Source organism: Acinonyx jubatus, chromosome E2, assembly GCF_027475565.1.
Source record: "Acinonyx jubatus isolate Ajub_Pintada_27869175 chromosome E2, VMU_Ajub_asm_v1.0, whole genome shotgun sequence".
Classification (NCBI taxonomy): domain Eukaryota; kingdom Metazoa; phylum Chordata; class Mammalia; order Carnivora; family Felidae; genus Acinonyx; species Acinonyx jubatus.
The window spans coordinates 14252509-14272088 of NC_069396.1; the positions used below are offsets into that span (position 1 = coordinate 14252509).

General features: G+C 38.9%; 1 protein-coding gene across 2 annotated transcripts in view; it reads right to left on the reverse strand.

Annotated features, from left to right (window-relative positions):
- Positions 1 to 781: 781 nt before the first annotated feature.
- Positions 782 to 19580, reverse strand: part of AP1G1 (adaptor related protein complex 1 subunit gamma 1) — a 79130-nt gene continuing 60331 nt past the window's right edge. For both annotated transcript variants that reach the window (XM_015086470.3, XM_053210880.1), the window contains exons 14-23: positions 18247 to 18369; positions 17992 to 18081; positions 17266 to 17393; positions 16252 to 16356; positions 15460 to 15601; positions 15135 to 15261; positions 11357 to 11464; positions 11089 to 11249; positions 6363 to 6461; positions 782 to 4924 (exon numbers count right to left, since the gene is read on the reverse strand). In XM_015086470.3, coding sequence (XP_014941956.1) covers positions 4823 to 4924; positions 6363 to 6461; positions 11089 to 11249; positions 11357 to 11464; positions 15135 to 15261; positions 15460 to 15601; positions 16252 to 16356; positions 17266 to 17393; positions 17992 to 18081; positions 18247 to 18369 — 1185 coding nt within the window. In that variant the 3' untranslated portion in view covers positions 782 to 4822. The remainder of the gene's footprint in view (positions 4925 to 6362; positions 6462 to 11088; positions 11250 to 11356; positions 11465 to 15134; positions 15262 to 15459; positions 15602 to 16251; positions 16357 to 17265; positions 17394 to 17991; positions 18082 to 18246; positions 18370 to 19580) is intronic.

The following is a 19580-nucleotide window of genomic DNA, read 5'->3' on the forward strand; positions in this document are numbered from 1 at the left end:
TTCTGGACTAAAGTTCAAATCTAAGCACTAATCATTGTATTGTTAAGTAAATGTCTGAACTCTATTATTACTGGGTAAACTTCTCTAATGTAGCTTTTAGATTTTCCTCTACATGAAATTATATGGAGATGAAAGTGTTAACCAAATTTAGTATTAAAAACAAAGATGAATTTTAACTAATCCATATATAAGGAAAGGTTACAGAAATGTCACTTATCAAACAGTGCCAAAGGGCACTTCTGCATAAACTAGATAAAGGCCACAGGCTCTATTCTCCTCCTCACTTAGGGGGCTGTCACACTCTCCCACTTCTCAATCAAGGGACTATAAGGGATCACCTGAGTAATAGAAAACCTACAGCTTCCAACTTCCAACCATTCTTCTATGGAAGAATTCATATAAAATAGATCATGAAACAGAATTCATTTTGGCTGGTCAATCTTTCCTCTTCTCAGTCACAGATACACTTAAACAATTTACAAAGAGAAGCTTATAACTAAAACCCCATCCTGACCCCTAATACACATTTCACCCTGACATGCTTTGCCTTGTTTGAGAATTCACCCATGTGGAGAAGTAAGCATTAGTTAATAATCATTAGTTAAAAATTTCCAATTGCACTACTGACTGTCTCTAAACTACAGATTTAAGTCATTCAAATTCCTCTAGGTGAGATTTCTGTAAAGGAAACATTAACAGGTCAGTAAGTTTAGCTCAAAGCTCTGGAATAAGAATTCATTCAAGCCTTTTCTAATCTACTTGTAAGAAGCAAGGAAGCAAATTTTAAATCATTTGAGTATTGACTTTTTATTATTAGTCACTGTTCATAATTTGTTTCAACCAAAAGACAATACACACAGAATTCTAATGCATCCCATGTAAATGTTTACATCCATTTTATTCCTCACTCACCTCTAAGACTTATCATTTAATTTTAAATTTTTTTTTACATCTCAAAAATATGTCTGCAATAATTAGAATTAGCCGTCCCACTTAGAAACAGCCTTTAATATTTTTACAGTAAAGAAGATGTGATGGGGCTTAATGAAAATGTAACTTACAACAATTATGAAAGAAAAGGACTTTACAGGGACACAGTGGGAGTTCACAAAGGAAAGAGTTCAGAAGCTCTTTCCCATGAGCCCCTCCCCCCCCCAGATAGAAAACAAAAACAAAACACACAAAGCCCAACAGCAGGTTCCAAAAACAAAAACGAAAAATCTCCAATGCTCCATCCTGAAGCCAGAATCAGCCTCATGGAAGTTCATGAAGCAACCATGCAAGCTGCTTCAGCACGTCCTTCTGTTTAAGTGTCCGGGTCCTGGAACCCTGCAGATGGAGCCCCCTCACTACTATTGCTTGAAAAAGAGTGATTCACCTTCCACTTCTACAAGCAGCCCCACCTTCCTGAGCCAAAGCTGGTCAAAGTGTTTCAAACTTCAGGTCTTTTCCTCTTCAGTGACCCTCCCCACTCCCAAACGCATAAACACACAGTCATGAACCACCTCTCCACCAACCACAAATTTGTGAATATCCACTTTTTGCTCTCTAGCTCTCACTTGGTTTAGGACCGTGTGGATAAAATACATTCACTAGAAAAAAATATACACATTCAAACTCTTTCTTCCCCCTAGTTCTTGTGGCCCAAATATTTTCCAATGCAGAAAATAATCAAGTTGAACCTCAAACAGTATCCCCTTCCAATCTCTTCTAGAAGAATGTAAAAATGTAAAGCATGTTTATACAGTAGATGGAAATACTCAAACCATTAGTGCTGAACAGTTTTAAATGTCTACTCTCTTATATGAATGAAATACATCTTTAACCTAGTAAGAGGAAAGAATCCCCTCCCAACTGTTACACTGAGGAATGTTTCTTTAAATGAGAAAGACCTTAAAAGGAACAGATGATCACTACACACAGCATAAAACATTCCATGACTGTCCAAATCACCTCAAGGTAACAGCACCAGAGCATTGTGGGAGAAGCTTCTCGGGTAGAGCACCCTTCCTACAGTTTTTTGAGATTACTTAGATTAATTCTCCCTTAGGATTACTTTGGGGCTGGGGGTAGGAGTGACAGGAAAGAGGGGGAAAATGAGGTAAAAGTGCATGTGAAATTGTCCAAGTATGTGTAGGCTCACTGCTTATCACCCTGGAGTTATTAAAACAGCCATGGAAATCACTCTTTCCTCACAATGGCTCTGAAGTTGTAAATCTATTCAAATTTGCTCCCCCTCGAATGGTCATACCAGGGAAAGAAATTACTGAAATGTGTAAGTATTCATAAAAATTAAGAGATTTCTCCTTTTAGCAGCAAGGCCAAGTACGAGGAGAACTTATTCTGATCCTAGAAACTAAGGCACGCTGAAGCTTTCAAAGATCCAATTACTTGGAACAGTCTTCACAACCATCAGTATCCTAGGCAGTTTTTTGGCCACTAGTTCTTCAGTGTGGTGCTCAGTTTCACTCTCCAAAACCACTTCATATTCTAGGCAGCACCCCTTGTGTTAAGGCCATGATTTTTATCCCTTTATCTAGACAAAGCTATGAATAATCCTATAACTCTACCTCGAAACTATAATCACCCATGGAGATTTGTTACTAGAGTAGACCCCTTCCTGCTCCATTAGCTAGCACTATCTTCTAGCATGGTCTTCAGCAGGTTTCTGAGATCCAACTCAGTCCAACTAAAGAAACTTGAACTGGTCAACTATAAACGTGAGAGAAAATAAAGCCTCTAACACAAAGAGGAATGTTAGATAAATTCTATTGAAGAAATCCACCAATATTATGTTAACCCTATCATGTTTCACAGCATTAAGTATCCATCCAAGGAAATCAGTCTGCAAAGAAAGCTTAAAAGGCTGTATTTTTCATCGCACAGGCAGAGCAGCTGTTGGAAATATACACTAGTCCGCACTTGCCTTTACTGAAAACTATGCACAAGGTAATATCCTGTTCTTGACTCAATCAACCATTTACCCAGTAGAGTAAATTTTAGCAAATCTTGCTCTTATATAAGACCAGAAATCTTCCCCTTTGGAGCCTTTTAGTTCAACCCCCATTTGTCAAATGTTAGGAATAATCTAGCATCTGATACAGAGCTAGATTTGACAAGACACTGAAAATTTTAAGTAAAGGCTTGGGGAAGTGAAGGGGGAAAAAAGATATTTGTACCCAGGTTTAAGACCAGAGCCAAAGTAGTCATTATACTGTAATCAATACAGTAATGATTGCAAACATTGTAAGAGCAAGGTGGGCCTGACTTTTTCTTTCTTCTTTTAGTGTATCAGACATGGCACCTGTGCACCTGAACGTACACGGTACATTCAATATGTGCCACAGGAGTCATCTTACCTCACTCCGGCAACTCAGCGTTAAGGTTTGATAACACAAGGGTCCTTTCTAAAAAGCACTCGGCACTCTCACTAGTTTAAAAAGCTCCAGACCTCAGGTCTTTGATGCAGATATTCATGAGATTGGCTACTCTCAAGACACCAACTTCTCAGACTCAGGAAAGGATATGCCTACCCTATGGTGTCCATAAGACCTCCTCTCATACGGGGGCAAGGAAGCTACAAGGCTTCATTCCAACACCATAAAGTACAATATAGGAAAGATTTCTTTAACCGCGTGGTCTTTATTTCAGTGCCAGTGTTACAGATACAACACAAATGTTCCAGTTAGAAGAAGGAATTCAAACGGAATGCCAAGGTCCAAGCCAGGCTCAGGAAATAAAAAGGAAGGTTTGAATCATGAAGAAGATGACTCCAATATGCTCTAGGATGAGTCTGATACTCACTCTTCCTATGGGCAAAGGTGCTTTTTTAAAGGAGTCTGATCTTAAAAAGCTAACTCCTCTTTCCACCCATTTACCATAGTTCAACAGGCAAGTTATGGGCTTAGGAGAAACTTAAAATTTGTGGTGGGAACAGGGGCATTAATAACAATATATCCTTTAGAAATTGTTCACTTTGCACTTTCAGGGGAATCAATTCTGAAAATCATGGAGAATATTCATGACTACAGCTAAAGAATGGAGAGAAGGGGGAGCTGGAAGAGCCTTGGGAGTTTCTATTACAAATAGAGCACCATATCCTTCATGCCAAATCTCAACAAAAGCTCTTTTTAACTGCATCTGTCCAGTGTTTAAAATAACCTCTCCAGGTCTACCCAGTTCTTGGTAACAAACATACATACATGTGTGTGTCTGTGTGTATACAGCAATGCACAGAAAAGGCTACCAGGAGCCTAATGCCTCTTTCAAACATTGGGGGAACCAGTAGAAAAAGGCAGGGCTCCCTAAAGTCCATTTTTACATTTCCGTTCTGAATGCCTGATGTAAAAAGCGCCTGAAGATAGTAACCCAGCTAGTGAGGAATGAATACCCCACCTCGCCCAGTCCACAGAAAAACACAGTAGAAAGAAGGGGCAACTCTTTGCTGCACAGACAGAGTGAGTGTTTTCTTGCCATGGATTCTAGTCCTCTCCTCCAGACCAGCTGCTTATTTCCTCAGGGGCCCAGGGAATGTTGATTCTGGCTGTAAATGTGGGACGGGTGGAGAAGTGCGGACAAAGGAGAAGAGGAGGAAGAGTGCAAAGTAGCCTCCAGAAGCAGCCAGCCACAACAGTGGAGGAGAGGAGATTCGTCTTTGACAATGCTTCAAGGTCAGCGATAACTTCAGGAAAATCCTCCTCAACAGTTCTCTTCAGCTCCTCATGCCCATGGTACAGTTGGGGGGGACTTGCCAGCGATCACAACCTCCTTCCCAGAGTTCCTTTGATTGAGTGGGACAAGAATGAGAATGGTGCCCAGGCCCTCATTGCCAGGACTGAGGGGGAAAGTTGTTCACCTCTGCTAGATCTTGCATTGCTGAGCCCTTGTGGTTATATGTGAGCTTGATCCGCATTCGCAGCTGTTGCTGTGGAAGAACAGAGAATTACAAATTATACACTGAAAGGAAATCTCTAGAATCTATGTGGGCCACAAATAGACTTTTTTTTTTTTTTGACAGAGAGCACATGTGCAAGTTGGGGAGGGGCAGAGACGGCGGGGGGGGGGGGGGGGTTGGGGGGGGGAGGGAGAATCTTAAGCAGGCTCCAAGCCCAACAGAGGGCTCAATCTCCAACCCTGGGATCATGACCTGAGCCAAAATCAAGAGTCAGACACTTAACCAAATGAGCCACCCAGGCACCCCTACAAAATAGACTTTTAATCTCAAAGGAAACAAATTATTTTACAGCAAAGCTGTCTCTTAAAAATGAAACAGGCAAACCACCACCATCCCTACTGCCTAGTACTCTGGCCAACATCATGCAGTCGAGTAGAGAAAATGCATCTCCAAAACACATCATCAGCTCCAATCCTAGAACTGCATTAATGGGACAGAACCATTTGGGAGCATTTCATAGTCACACTGGCTGAGTGCTTTTCAAAAACATTCAACCTTTGGATCCAAGCTTCTAGAAAAATGAGGTAACATAGTCATCTTACGCTCTACATTCAGAGATACTGATGTTCTCTGTAAAACCAATAGTAAATGTGAACATAAACTTTTTTGTTCCCAGGACAGAAAAAAAAGAGTTAACTTATGGTAACAGAAGTCATTATAAGACAGCTCAATTATAAATCCTTTTGACTTTATGTGGCAGATTTCAAATATTAATGCACTAAGAAAATTTGTACTTTTATGTATCAGATCATCAAAGGAATCTATGCTATGCTATAGGCAGATACTCCAAAATACATTGCATAGCAGAGGAAACGCAAAATGTTTTGTGAGAAGGAAATATCGGGGTTGTTAGACACTGCTAGAAATCTTTCAAGGTGAAGAAATTCTCTTAACCATTTTCAAAACCTGTTTGAAAACGAGTCAATTGATGACTATTAAAGAGTCAATTTACTTCTTTGAGAAGATGTAATGAAAATATTGCTTAATTTCAGTTTCTAAAGCTACTTTTCATTTGGCTGGTTCATTAAAAATGCTTCTACTTTTGCTGTGAATACTTACTACAGTAGTAAATGTGGATATATGGGGTTGTACAGATACTCTTACCCTAGACTGCAACTTGTGTAAAGATTAAAATGTCTAACCTTCCACTCTTCTGCAAAGAAATTAAACCTGTAAGCCTCCAAATTCTTTAAAGCTGCATTTTAATAAGTTGCCACTAAACCATTTCATGTGTCTGAGCTGCATTTATTATCTAATCTACAAAAGAATAAAGAGGTTAGAGTAGACCTTTCCCAGATTTCTTCTATGAATATGAGTCAAAAAAAAACCTAGAGAACCAAAGCAAAATTTTATTTCAGGAAATATGCTTATACTTCACTCAGATACTGCCTTCAAATGTGCTACTCACCTTCTGTGGGTTCAGAACTTTAATGACTTGTGTGATGGTCCCCGTATTAAATGCTGGGACAATGCTGCTACTAGGAGACAGAAGCTGCAGCTGGAATGTCTGTGGGGAACAAAGGGCACTCTTCAGAAAAAATAATACACTCAATACTGTGTCAGAGATGTCAACAAATAAAAATGTCAAGACACTAAGATGATCATTCAAGTAACAGATTTACCTACTACTATGCTCTATTTGTTTTCCAGATACCAGCAATTCATAGTATGTGGGCTGACTATAACCTTCATGTTATTAAAAAAAAAAAAAAAAGCCACCGTTAGGTCTTTGATCATGAAAACTAGCAATGAGCCACTCTCCTCTTTACAGCAAAAGGAACTTTAGCCTACCACTTTTCAAAAGGTGACCAATTCTTGTTTTGGCAACCTCACTTAATAGTAACTGATCAACTACGCAGGTAAAAAATGGGTGTCTGTGGCTAAAGAAAGCTAGAAAAAAAGAAAAAAACCTTCTAGAAATAACAAACCAGCATACCATTCACCAACTACAGCCCTTTATGCTTTGGTGTGAGTGGGATCAGGAGAGTTGACCTTTTGTTTTCTAAAGTCTACATAATCTGGAATGTGTCAAAGGCTACATGACAGAGGTAAAGGAAAAGCTGGAAAGAGCCCAGATGTTAATATGTATGTGGAATACACCAGGATCTCTCCATTAGTGACACAGGGATTAAGAGAAAAATTACGTGCAGAACTAGCCTATACAGCAAAAGACCTGGAAAAGCCAAATGCCACAATTTTTAGTGTAAGTTTCATGTGTTTGTTCACAGAGAAGAGATAAAAGTGCTGTAAGATAGGTCAACGATAATTTTTAGCACAATATAGTATATATATGTAGCGATTCTACATACTAGGATTTTTTCTAATTCAAGTTTATTTATTTTCAGAGAGACAGCACAAGCAAGGTAGGGGCAAAGAGAGAGGGGAGAGAGAGAATCCCAAGCAGGCCCTGCACTGTCAGCGCACTGCCCGACATGGAGCTGGAACTCATGAACTGTGAGGTCATGACCTGAGCTGAAGGCAGATGATTAACCGACTGAGCCATCCAGGTGCCCCTATACATTAGGATTGTTAAAATCTTTCCTGAATAGTGTAGTCTTCTAAAATACTAGAGAGTGATCATCATCAGGGAAACACAAATCAAAACCACAATGAGATACCATCTCACACCTGTCAGAATGGCTAAAATTAACAACTCAGGCAACGACGAGAGATGTCAGCAAGGATGTAGAGAAAGAGGAACCCTTTTGCAGTGCTGGTGGGAATGTAAACTGGTACAGCCACTCCAGAAAACAGTATGGAGGTTCCTCAAAAAATTAAAAATAGAACTACCGTACAACCCAGCAACTGCACTACTAGCTATTTATCCAAAGGATACAGGTGTGCTATTTCAAAGGGGCACATGCACCCCAATGTTTATAGCAGCGCTATCAACAATAGCCAAAGTATGGAAAGAGCCCAAATGTCCATCAATAGATGAATGGATAAAGAAGATGTAGTATGTATGTGTGTGTGTGTGTATGTGTGTGTGTATGTGTATATGTATAGGTGATGGGAGTATTACTCGGCAATCAAAAAGAATGAAATCCTGCCATTTGCAACAAAGTGGATGGAACCAGAGTGTATTATGCCAAGGAAAATTAGTCAGAGAAAGACAAGTATCATATGGCTTCACTCATACATGGAATTTAAGATACAAAACATGAACATAAGGAAAGGGAAGAAAAAAGAATATAAAAGCAAGGAGTGGAACAAAACATAAGAGACTCTTCTAAAAAATTTTTTTTAATATTTATTTTGAGAAAGAGAAAGAGAGAAAGAGAGAGAGAGAGAGAGAGAGAAAGGGGCAGAGAGCAGGGGAGGCACAGAATCCAAAGCAGGCTCCAGGCTCTGAGCGGTCAGCACAGAGCCTGATGTGGGGCTCGAACTCACGAACTTCAAGATCATGAGCTGAGCCAAAGTTGGATGCTTAACCGACTGAACCACTCAGGCACCCCAAGAGACTCTTAAATACAAAGAACTGAGGGTTGCTGGAGGGTTTGTGGGTGGGGGGAAGGGTTAAATGGGAAAGGGGCATTAAGGAGGACACTTGTTGGGATGAGCACTGGGTGTTACATGTTGGGGATGAATCACTGGATTCTACTGCTGAAATCATTATTGTACTACATGTTAACTATCTTGGGTGTAAATTAAAAAATAAATAAAAATTAAGGAAAAAAAGAAAAAATATTAGAGAGGAGAAAAAAGAAAGAGGGGAAAAAGAGGAAGAGGAAAGAAGAGAGAAGGAGAGAAGAGGGGGAGAGTGAGAGAGAGAGAAGGAAAGGGGGAGAGACACAGAAAGATGGGAAGAGGTGGGGCTGGCAGAGAATGAGAGGAGGGAAGTCTAGCCATCTGTAAGGACCAAAACTTTACTGTAAGAGTAAAGAGATTTAGTATCAACTCACAGACTTATCATGTTGGGTCTTATCATAATTCTATTGTCAAGATGGATGATGTAAGCTAAAATATTCTTTATTTATTTACATTATTTCATCAAATGTAAAATGCCATTAATTGTAATTCACACCATTTTATGTACCCCTGAGAAAGATAACAGGTTACCAATTAAACTATGACAAAGTATTAATTTTAAAATGCATCTCAATTTCAGAGATAATAAAAAGTGAAAACAGTAATAGAACCTATAAAATATGGTATTTTGAAGTTCAAGATACATCATGACATGCAAGGAGGTATTTTAGAGTACAACACCAAAAATAAGGCTATGCTTTAATGGCAGAGGTGATATGTTGCTAGTACACAGCCTCAGGTAACAAGTGTAAAACCCTAAGTTGTAGCAGCTAACATTTACTGAGCAATGAACACATGAAAAGTGCTTAAAACAGTACACAGCACATAAAACTCATCTAATCCTCAAAGGAACTCTAGGAAATAGACATCATTATCACCATCCCCTCTTTGTAAAGGAAGAAACTGAGGCACACAGTTTAAGGAACTTGCTTAATGTCACACAATTAGTACTGAAACCACTCCATTCTCCTAAAACATCTACATTACTCTAGTTCCTAAAAAATGCAATTAAAGGAGGCTTTTGCAAAATCAACAGTAACCACAAATAAAATGTCTTCAGTTTTCAAAAATGTGTGGTTTGAATGTCACACTTCACATGTCACTGCAAAGATAAGGTTAGCTTAGTCTAAACCAAGGGCTGGCAGAGGTGCCTGGGTGGCTGGCTCAGTTGGTTAAGCATCCGACTTCGGTTCAGGTCATGATCTCGCGGTCCGTGGGTTCGAGCCCTGCGTCGGGCTCTGTGCTGACAGCTCAGAGCCTGGAGCCGGTTTCAGATTCTATGTCTCCCTCTTTCTCTGACCCTCCCCTGTTCATGCTCTCTCTCTCTCTGTCTCAAAAATAAATGTTAAAAAAAAATTTTTTTTTAAACCAAGGGCTGGCAGACTATGACCCATGGGCCAAAAATGACCTGACATCTTTTCTGTAAATAATGTTTTACTGGAACATTTACTGTGCAACAAAGCCACACTCCTTCATTTACATGGTGATTATGGATTTTTTGTTTTGAGAGAGAGACAGAGAGAGAGAGAGAGAGAGAGAGAGAGAGCGCGCGCTCTAGCAGGGAAGGGAGAGAAAGAGGGAGGGAGGGAGAAAATCTTAAGTGGGCTCAACACTCAGCAAGGAGCCTGACACAGGGCTCAATCCCATGACAATGGAATCATGACCTGAGCCAAAATCAAGAGTTGGTCACTCAACCACACAGGCACCCCCCTTTTTTTCACTATAACAGCAGAAATGAGTAGATGCAACAGAGATCATATAGCCTAAAATACTTACTATCCTATCCTTTACAGGAAAATTTTGTCTATTCTTCATTCTCAATACACCGAACTTTTCATTATTCAAAGATGGGACATAAATATTCCTTAAACTAAGATCTGGTATAAATAAAACTAAGCAGTCATTGTATCAATAGTAAACTAGGTATTAATGAAGGAGGAATGACTGCTTCTTTCACTCAAATACTGAGATGAAAACTGTCAATTCTGATCCAGTGACTAGAAGAGAATACCAAATAAAGTCCTTCGTCTTAATGAACTTTAATTCCATGTTAGTATTTGTGTTTTTCAGGTGTTTACCACTGTATTTCTGAACTCCAACCTACCCTACATGCCCCTGAGCATTAGTAGACCACCTCACAGAATTCTGCTGTGAATCTCATTAGCTATAATCAGAATGTCCTTTATCCTTCAGGAATAACTGTAAAAATATTTAAAGTATTTAAAGTAATATTTAAAGTAAAAAGTATTCATTAAAAATGACATACTTTGGGGCACCTGGGTGGCTCAGTTGGTTGAGCATCTGACTTCGGCTCAGGTCATGATCAGTTTGTGAGTGCAAGCCCCACGTCAGGCTCTGTGCTGACAGCTTTGAGCCTGGAGCCTGCTTGGGATTCTGTGTCTCCCTTTCTCTCTGCCCCTCCCCCACTCACACTCTCTCAAAAATAAACATGCTTTAATGAACCATAATAGTTACAGTACTGTTAATTTGGATTAAACCTGCAAATTTGATTTAACCTCTAAAGCTTAAAATATATCCCTCAACAAATGTGTGACAAAAAATCAATCTTTAATCAAAGGAAAAAGACAAAGACAACATTGTAGTACCTTTGGTACTGCAGCTTGGAAAACAAAGTCTGTCATGTCCAGCTCTGTGCTGTTGGAGGCCTGTATCGTTATCACTGTGACACTAGGGTTGGTATTTGACCGTTCAAAGGTGAATTCTATCTTCAAGCCATTCTTACTGTATGCTGTGATGGAGGGGATGCCTGGAAAGCACGGGAAGATCAGTCTAACTGCAGTCAGCTTAAGGCTTGCAGAATTATTTTCTTCTTCAAGAATCACCTCTCACTGATGGTGATACCAGTAACCATACCTGTAGTGATGTCATTGAAGAGAGGCTGTGATGAAAGCCCATCCAATAAGAAAGGAGGCTGGGATATCTGTGGGACTGAGGCAGGAGCAGGAGTAGCAGCCGGAGCACCTAAATGAAGCATTCCAATGGTAAGTCAATCTTAGCCAGCATGACAAAGCTCACCAAAAAAATACAGGAGAAAATTATTGGATCTCAGATTAAGAGAAGGATTCTTTTTAAACAAGATGCAAAAAGCATAAACCATAAGAGGAAAGAACTAAACATTCAAATACTTTAAAAAGAGTAACTCTTATTTAAAAATACTAAAATAAAATAGAGAGACCACAGGCAGGGGAAAAATATTTGCTACAAAACAGCAAATGGATGTGTATACAGAACTATAAGGATTTTCTACAAATTGGTAAGAAAACAAGGTAACTCAATTTAAAAGTGGTAAGCACCTATACAGGATGCCTGGGTGGCTCAGTCGGGTGAACATCTGACTCTTGATTGCAGCCCAGGTCATGATCCCAGGGTTGTGGGGATGAGCTCTGCATTGGGCTCCGCACTGAGCGTGGAGCCTGCTTAAGATGCATAGTCTGTCTCTCTGCCTCTCTCTCTCCCCGCCATGCCCCTCTACCCCCTCTCCCCTGCTCACACTCTAAAATAAAATTTTAAAAAAGAGTGGTTAAGACATATAAACAAGCAATTTGCAGAAGAGGGAACCTGAATGAAAAGAGAATCATATGTAAAGAGATACTCAACATTACCAGTAATGAGGAATACAAAGTTTAAAACCACAATGAGATACTATTTCACATCCAACAGAATGGTGAAAATTTCAGTGTCTGATAATACCAGATACTGGTAAGAATAAGGAGCAATGGGGACTTCTAATCTCTGCCATAGAGATGTAAACTGGTACAAACTGGAGAACAATTTGGCAACAGGAGAGCCGAACACGATTATTCCTCTAAATTTCCTCAACATCAGGGTACCTGGGTGGTTCAGTTGGTTAAGCATCCGGCTCTTAGTTGCAGCTCAGGTTATGATCTCACAGTTCATGGGTTCAAGCCCAGCATCAGGCTCTACATGGACAGCACAGCATCTGCTTGGGGTTCTCTGCCCCTCCCTCTCTGCCCCTCCCCTACTCACACGCTAGTACTTTCTCTCTCAAGAATAAATAAATTTTAAAAATTTTTAAAAATTAAGTTCTTTGACCTCAAAACTATTGAAATTTTAGGCTAATTGTTTGCTGTGGGGGCTTTGTGCCTTGTAAGATATTTACCAGCACCCCTGACTTCTACCCATTAAATGACAGTAGCATCCTCCCAGTTGTGACCATCAAAAATATCTCTAGACACTGCCAACCCCTGATGGGCAAAACAATATTTTCACCATCATAATAATTTAATAATATTTTTATGTTTTTACAAGCTAAGTAGATCAATACATTTATTAAATTTTATTATTCTTTATTTTTAATTCTTTTTTTTTTTTTGAGTGTGTGTATGTATCAGTGGAGGAGGGGCAGGCAGAGAGGGAGGCAGAGGATCCAAAGGGAAGCGAGCTCTGCAGTGAGAGCAGAGAGCCCAACGCAGGGTTCGAACTCATGAACTGTGAGATCATGACTTGAGTCACCCAGGTGACCCTAAATTTTATAAATGTTAGAATTTTAACACACACATACACACAAACCCTGGGAGGGGTGGTATAAAATGGGTGAAGAAAGTCACCAAATTACCATTTTTATTTGATCCTTCCAAACAAGAACAAGTTGAGGATCATGCAAGTGATAGTAATGACCATGAACTGAGAGAAATCAGGAATACAAGAAGACGCATAAGAAAACACAGCAAAATAAAGAGTGCCTTTTAGGTGTAAATAGATTTCAAACTACTTATGAAATTAACTGCATATATATATACCTTTTCAAAAAGGATTAACAAAGTGAAGTAAAAGAAGGCTAGAATCTTTTTGTTTTTTAACTTATTATTTGAGAAAGTGTGTGCAGACAAGCACTAACAGGAGGGGCTCAAAACCATGAACCATGAGATCATGACCTGAGCCAAAAATCAAGAGTCAGACTTAAGCTTAACCGACTGAGCCACCCAGGTGACCCATGAAGCAAACTTTTTAATACAATGCTAGACAACCATTTAAAACTATAACTGTGAAAATTATGTACTAACATGGAAATGCTAGTATGTCAATAAGTAAAGTGTATCATCTATACATTGTGGTTTTTTTTTTTCAATGTTTTATTTATTTTTGACAGAGAGAGAGAGAGACAGAGCATGAGCGGGGGAGGGTCAGAGAGAGAGGGAGACACAGAATCCGAAGCAGGCTCCAGGCTCTGAGCCATCAGCACAGAGCCCGATGCGGGGCTCGAACTCACAGACCACGAGATCATGACCTGAGCCAAAGTCAGACACTCAACGACTGAGCCACCCAGGCGCCCCTATACATTGTGTTTTAACTAAGGGGTTGTTTTTTCCATATAACCAGTAGAGCTATGGCATTTGAGGATTTGGAATTACTTGTGAATGACTCAAAAATATATGACAAGTAACATTTGGAAATTTTGTTAAGACATAAATATAAACCATAAGCTCTGGGAGGATGCTGTTAGGGAAAACCATTTAGCCAGTCTAGATGACCATCCAAAATCTTTATTCTATGGCTATTTTCTATTTGAGGCCATGTATGCAGTAACACGTCATTATACTTGAGACAGCAATTATATGTGGGGCGCCTGGGTGGCTCAGTAGATTAAGCATCTGACTTTGGCTCAAGTCATGATCTCGTGTCGCAGTTCGCGTGTTTGAGCCCCACATTGGGTTCTCTGCTGACAGCTCAGAGCCTAGAGACTGCTTCTGATTCTGGGTCTCCTTCTCTCTCTCTGTCCTTCCCTGGCTTGTGTCCTTCCTCTCTCTCTCTCGTTCTCTCTCTTTCAAATAAAACTTAACAACAACAACAAAAAAGACAGGAATTACATGCTACAGTGATACTCTTGGACTCAGAGGTTCATAATATCACCGAATACATCAGCAATTACTAATCTCTACTATATATAAACAAACATAAGAAAAAAACATTCCCAAATAAAAAGTTAAATTTGAGTATTATAATTATGGACAATTTTCTCCATCCACTGCTTTATTAAGAGAGAGAGGAAAATAGGTTAACATCTCTCCACTCTCCTTAGCCACTGAAAACTAATCAGGAGTAGAAAGAAGTGTAGGAAAAGTGATGTATTACAACAATAACTAAAAGCAGAAGTGACTTGGGATCTATTTCTTTTGTAGCCTGAAAAAGAAGTCCTTTCTATCTTAGGGGCGCCTGGGTGGCTCAGTCGGTTAAGCATCCGACTCTTGATTTTAGCTCAGGTCATGATCCCAGGTTCATGGGTTAGAGCCCCACTTTATGCTCTGCACTGACAGCACAGAGCCTGCTTGGGATTCTCTTTCCCCCTCTCTCACTGCCTCTCCCCCACTCATGGTCTCTCAAATAATAAAAACAAAAACTTAAAAAGAAAGTCCTTTCTATCTTAAATACAATGGGAGCAATTTATCCTCCCAAAACTAAAAACTGGATTTTAAGGAATTCCTATGAATTACCTCTAGAACATTAGCATGGTAGCTTATATCCCAGATATTCTGAAGATTCTATTCCTACTTCTTACTTAGCCTCTCCCATCTTTAAGTGATTCATGTGCCAGAAAGTCTATGTTCAGTGCAGTTTTTCCTGAAGGCCTTTATCCCCAGCCAAGCATTAAATAGCTCCAGTCTGCTCTCACCTGTAAGGTTGATGTCTCCCAGCAAATCGAGAAGTTCTCCACCAGCAGAAGCTGGTTTGCTTGTAGGTACAGTTGGAATAACAGGTGTTATGTCATTTCCTCCCAACAAATCCAATAAATCATTGGCCTAAACAAAGAAATAGTATCTCAATTCATTAATCATTTGTCTAATCTGTATCTAAGGCAAAGCTTTTTCAAGACTTAAAAATAAGGAAGAGAACCATGAATCAATCTAGGAACACTGAAGGGAATCAGCTAAGAGATAGGTCATAAAGAACTAACTATAATATCATGAGGATTCCCAGATTAGCAAGTGAAAAGCTACCTGGCTGGTGGGCTGTGGCCCAGAGGGTGGTGGTTTGGTCTCTAGTGGAGCTGGTTCTGTCTCTCCATTTGTCTGCACAATCTCAGTAGGGCCATTTGTGGTCACTTTTTCCATGACAGGCATTCTCTCAAGCAGGGCAGACCTAGAAGAATCTGAAGTGGTTAAACTCTAGGCAGTTAACCTAGATTCCCTACCCAAGAAAATCACTGTTACTATATTGGAGTCAAACATGGACAGCCATCTCCCCTCCCCACCCTGTAACACACACACTAAAATAGAAGGTGGATTACAAGAATACATGACCTAAATTCCTAGCTGGATTAAGGGCAGGCAAGAAACCTTGAATAGACAAACTGTCCACCTAAATCCCAAGAGACTGGGATTTCTCAGTGGTAGAGAAATTGGAACGAAAGAAAGGTAAATAAGTAGGTATTAACAATCTCCAATCACGAAGATACTGCGTAACAGAGGGGGGAAAATAATCACACATCACAAAGTTAAATATATGAGATTCTCTTGAAAAAACACAACTTCCACTTCTTAACCAAATAAAATGGAAAATGAAGCAAACATCTCATACCAAAAGAAGAGAAAGGGAATGATAGAACATGGTTAACTTAAGTGTTTACAGGTAGGCAGAACAGAAAATGGACAAATGGAAGCAATTAGGACTAAACAGACTTGTGAAGCCCAGTTAACAAAGCCTGAGGAATGAGTCTCCTTTGTGGATTATCATGACAATTTGCTCAGGATGCTAACAGCCACATGCATTGCTTGGTTTCTTTCACTCACCTCATATGATCATATTTCTTAAAAAGTGCATTATATTCTACTGCCCTCTGCTGGAGTTCCACATCAATGCTGCTTCCATAGATGGAAACCACTTTCTTAATTCGGCTTTGGGATAAAATGACAAACAAATTCAAATACCCGAAAGAAAGTTCATAAACAAGTAGAGTGAATAAACAAACCAGAGTTTTCTGGTTAAAAATATGAAATACTCATATTTCCTTAATTCATGCATCTTTTCAAAAACAAAACACCTCTCCTTTATCTTCTTTATCCAAAACACACCTCAACACCATCACTTACCACTGTACTTATTCTAACTGTAATGCTAGATTTTGTCTGTTAAATATCCCATACCCTGAAATCTGCAGGAAAAAGTACCCATTATTAATTTGCTACAAAAGAAGTGTGTAATATTCATTCTCTTCTTTAAGGGTCACAGCATTAGACTTTTATCAATAAAGGGTTATTACCTGACAGCAAATTCTTCTAGCTCACAATTTAAAGAGTTAGTAAAAAATATATATATCATTTCTTCACAGGACCTTACACAAGATCTAAGAGAACTAAGTTTGCCTTAAAAATGCTTGGCTGGAAAACTAGTCCAACTGACTTTTATTCAAAATAGTGAAGAGCAGAATTTAAAAATTTAACCACCAAAACCTTCATGATTTTCTTCCTATTCAGACATCTCAAAATATTATAATAAACCCTTATATGGGGAAAGTAACTTCTTACTTTAAAAAAAGAGAAAAGGCATTAGAACTCAGATTTTGAAAACATAACTTTTCACCTTCAAAATAATAAATGGTGGGGTGTGGGACTAAAGCAAAGCAAAGTATAGATAAAATAAGGATGAACTACAAATTAATAATTATTACTGTGGATTGACAGGTGTATACAACTCATTTTACTATCCTATTTTCCTATTTTTGCCCCTGCTTGAAATTTTCCATAACAAAAAGTTTTTAAAAATTACAAAATAACATGTTCATCCTACTTTTTCTCCATACTCACTTTACAGTACAGGTGAATCTAGTAGAAAGCTTCATAATGGCAGTGAGGGCATAACCTCGCGTCACAGAGGTGGACATATTAGAGATGAGGACACTTTCTAAAATATCCAACACTTCATCTTCTGTTACCTGGAGAGAAAAACAAAACAAACAAACAACAAAAACAAAACAAAACAAAAAAACGCAGGATGAATCCTAACAGTAAAGATCTAAATCAGATACCAAGTCACAGGATGCCACCATCATTACCAAAACTTTAACACTAACTGTGCTTTGCCAGAGTAACTGTAAAAACTGATCCATCATCAATCAGAAGCACGTAGGAAGGAGGTTTTAAAAAAAAAAAAAAAAAAAAAGGAAAACACCCAGTGGGTACTGAGACATATATAGCTTCAAGAGGTAGAAGTAAAGAAAATAACAAGATAAACAGAGTTCAAGTGTTGTTGCCACAATTTCTCCTAAAGCCAGTTCTTTGATAAGCAAATGCAGACATGGATAGGTCTCATTTCTTATCAAGCCAAAGGGTGAGAAGTAGATCTGCAGATGGTTTTAAATCTCATCAGGGCAGCTAAATTCCATCTCAAAAACTGGCAAGTTTCCCAATATAATTCTGGGATTACTTCTTTAAAAGGTTTTCAAGGAATCAACCTCAACTCCTCATTAAACACTATCCTTTCATAAACCAAAACACTATTTTCCTCCCTCCTTAAAGAGTGACAGGGAGTACCTGAATAGGCTCTTCCTCTTCACACTGGCCTGATACAAGAAGATCTCCATATTCACCTATACACCATGCAGCGACTTGTACCAAAGGTTGCTGTCAAAAGAAAGTCACCATTTGTCAAAGGCTTTCAATCCTTGCAAGGATTAATGCAGATCATCTAATCATAAAAGATGAAACCAAGGCACATCTAGAATGTTAGTAATAAGAACACACCAGGAACTAACGGGTAATTTCCCCACCAAAGTAGAAAGTACCTACTTGAGAATAATCACCAAGAATTGCTTTGTACAAGCGCTGGACAGTATAGGCATGCATCTCCACACTATTGGTTATTAGCTGGATCAAGTTAGGGACTGCGTCATCACGAACATAGCTTCCTGCCTAAAAGGAAATGCAAACAGTTATCCCTAGAAACACATCATAATGATAAGAAGTGTTGGCTACTGCTTCTATTCAAAGGAGACTACTACAAAACACCCTCCACGATAAAGTTGGTTCCAATTCTCAGGTTCATAAGCAGCTCAAACTTCAAAGTCTTACTTATTCAAATTGCTTACTTCTTATTTAAATGAATATTCTAAGTTTTTCAATTTTACAAAAAATAAAACAAAATGTCCTTTGTCAAAGGAAAAGTAAAATATAAAGGATTAAAATTTCAAGAAAGACCTTTTCTACTCAAAATAGATTAAGCCTAAGATTTCAAAAATTTAAGTAGAATATTCACTGCAAACTCTCCCTTCTCACAACTCCCCAGTACAGTTAAAATCACACAGGCTACCTATAGCAGCCACATCACTCTGGGGGAAGGAGACAGGGGTGTATATCAGAGGTCCAAAAGGGCAGCATGTGAAATAAGAATTAAATAAATAGTACTCTTTTTAAAACTTCGATTTAAAACATCACACTGTCCTTTAAAAACTAGAATTTATAAACATTATAGAACCATCAGTCACACAAATGGGAAGTATTTTGTACTTAATCATCCACGCTTTAAAAACAAAAATAAACCTAGTCTCTTTAATATTCTCTTGACTAGTGGAATCTGAAATAGTATTTGCAACCATGAAACAAAGTAAAGCTATTTAACACCAACAAGGAAGCTAAATCTCATCCTTGTCAGAGCATTATAACAAGGCTGTACAGGATTTAAAAACAGTGGAACCTGTGCCTATCAGCCCACCTTGATCAAGCTCCCATTACTAGACAGAGCAGCAGATCTGATTTACGAGTGAGACCAGGAAAAGGAAAAGGAAAAGGAAACAGAGAGAGAAAGAGACAGAGAAAGAAAGAGGGAGCTTTTCAAGAGTGAGACCAGGAAAAGGAAACAAAGAAAGAGAGAGAGAGAGAGAGAGAGAGAGAGAGAGAGAAAGAAAGAAAGAAAGAAAGAGAGAGAGAGAGAGGGAGAGAAAGAAAGAAAGAAAGAAAGAAAGAAAGAAAGAAAGAAAGAAAGAAAGAAAGAAAAGGAAACAAACCCAGGTGATTGGGATACCCCTCACTCTTGTTAAAAAACACAAAGACTCAGAGAGAAGTTTGGAAAAAAGGTCAAAATGCTAAAGACAGAAGCTAAAGAACAGGTAATTTGTTTCATTCTT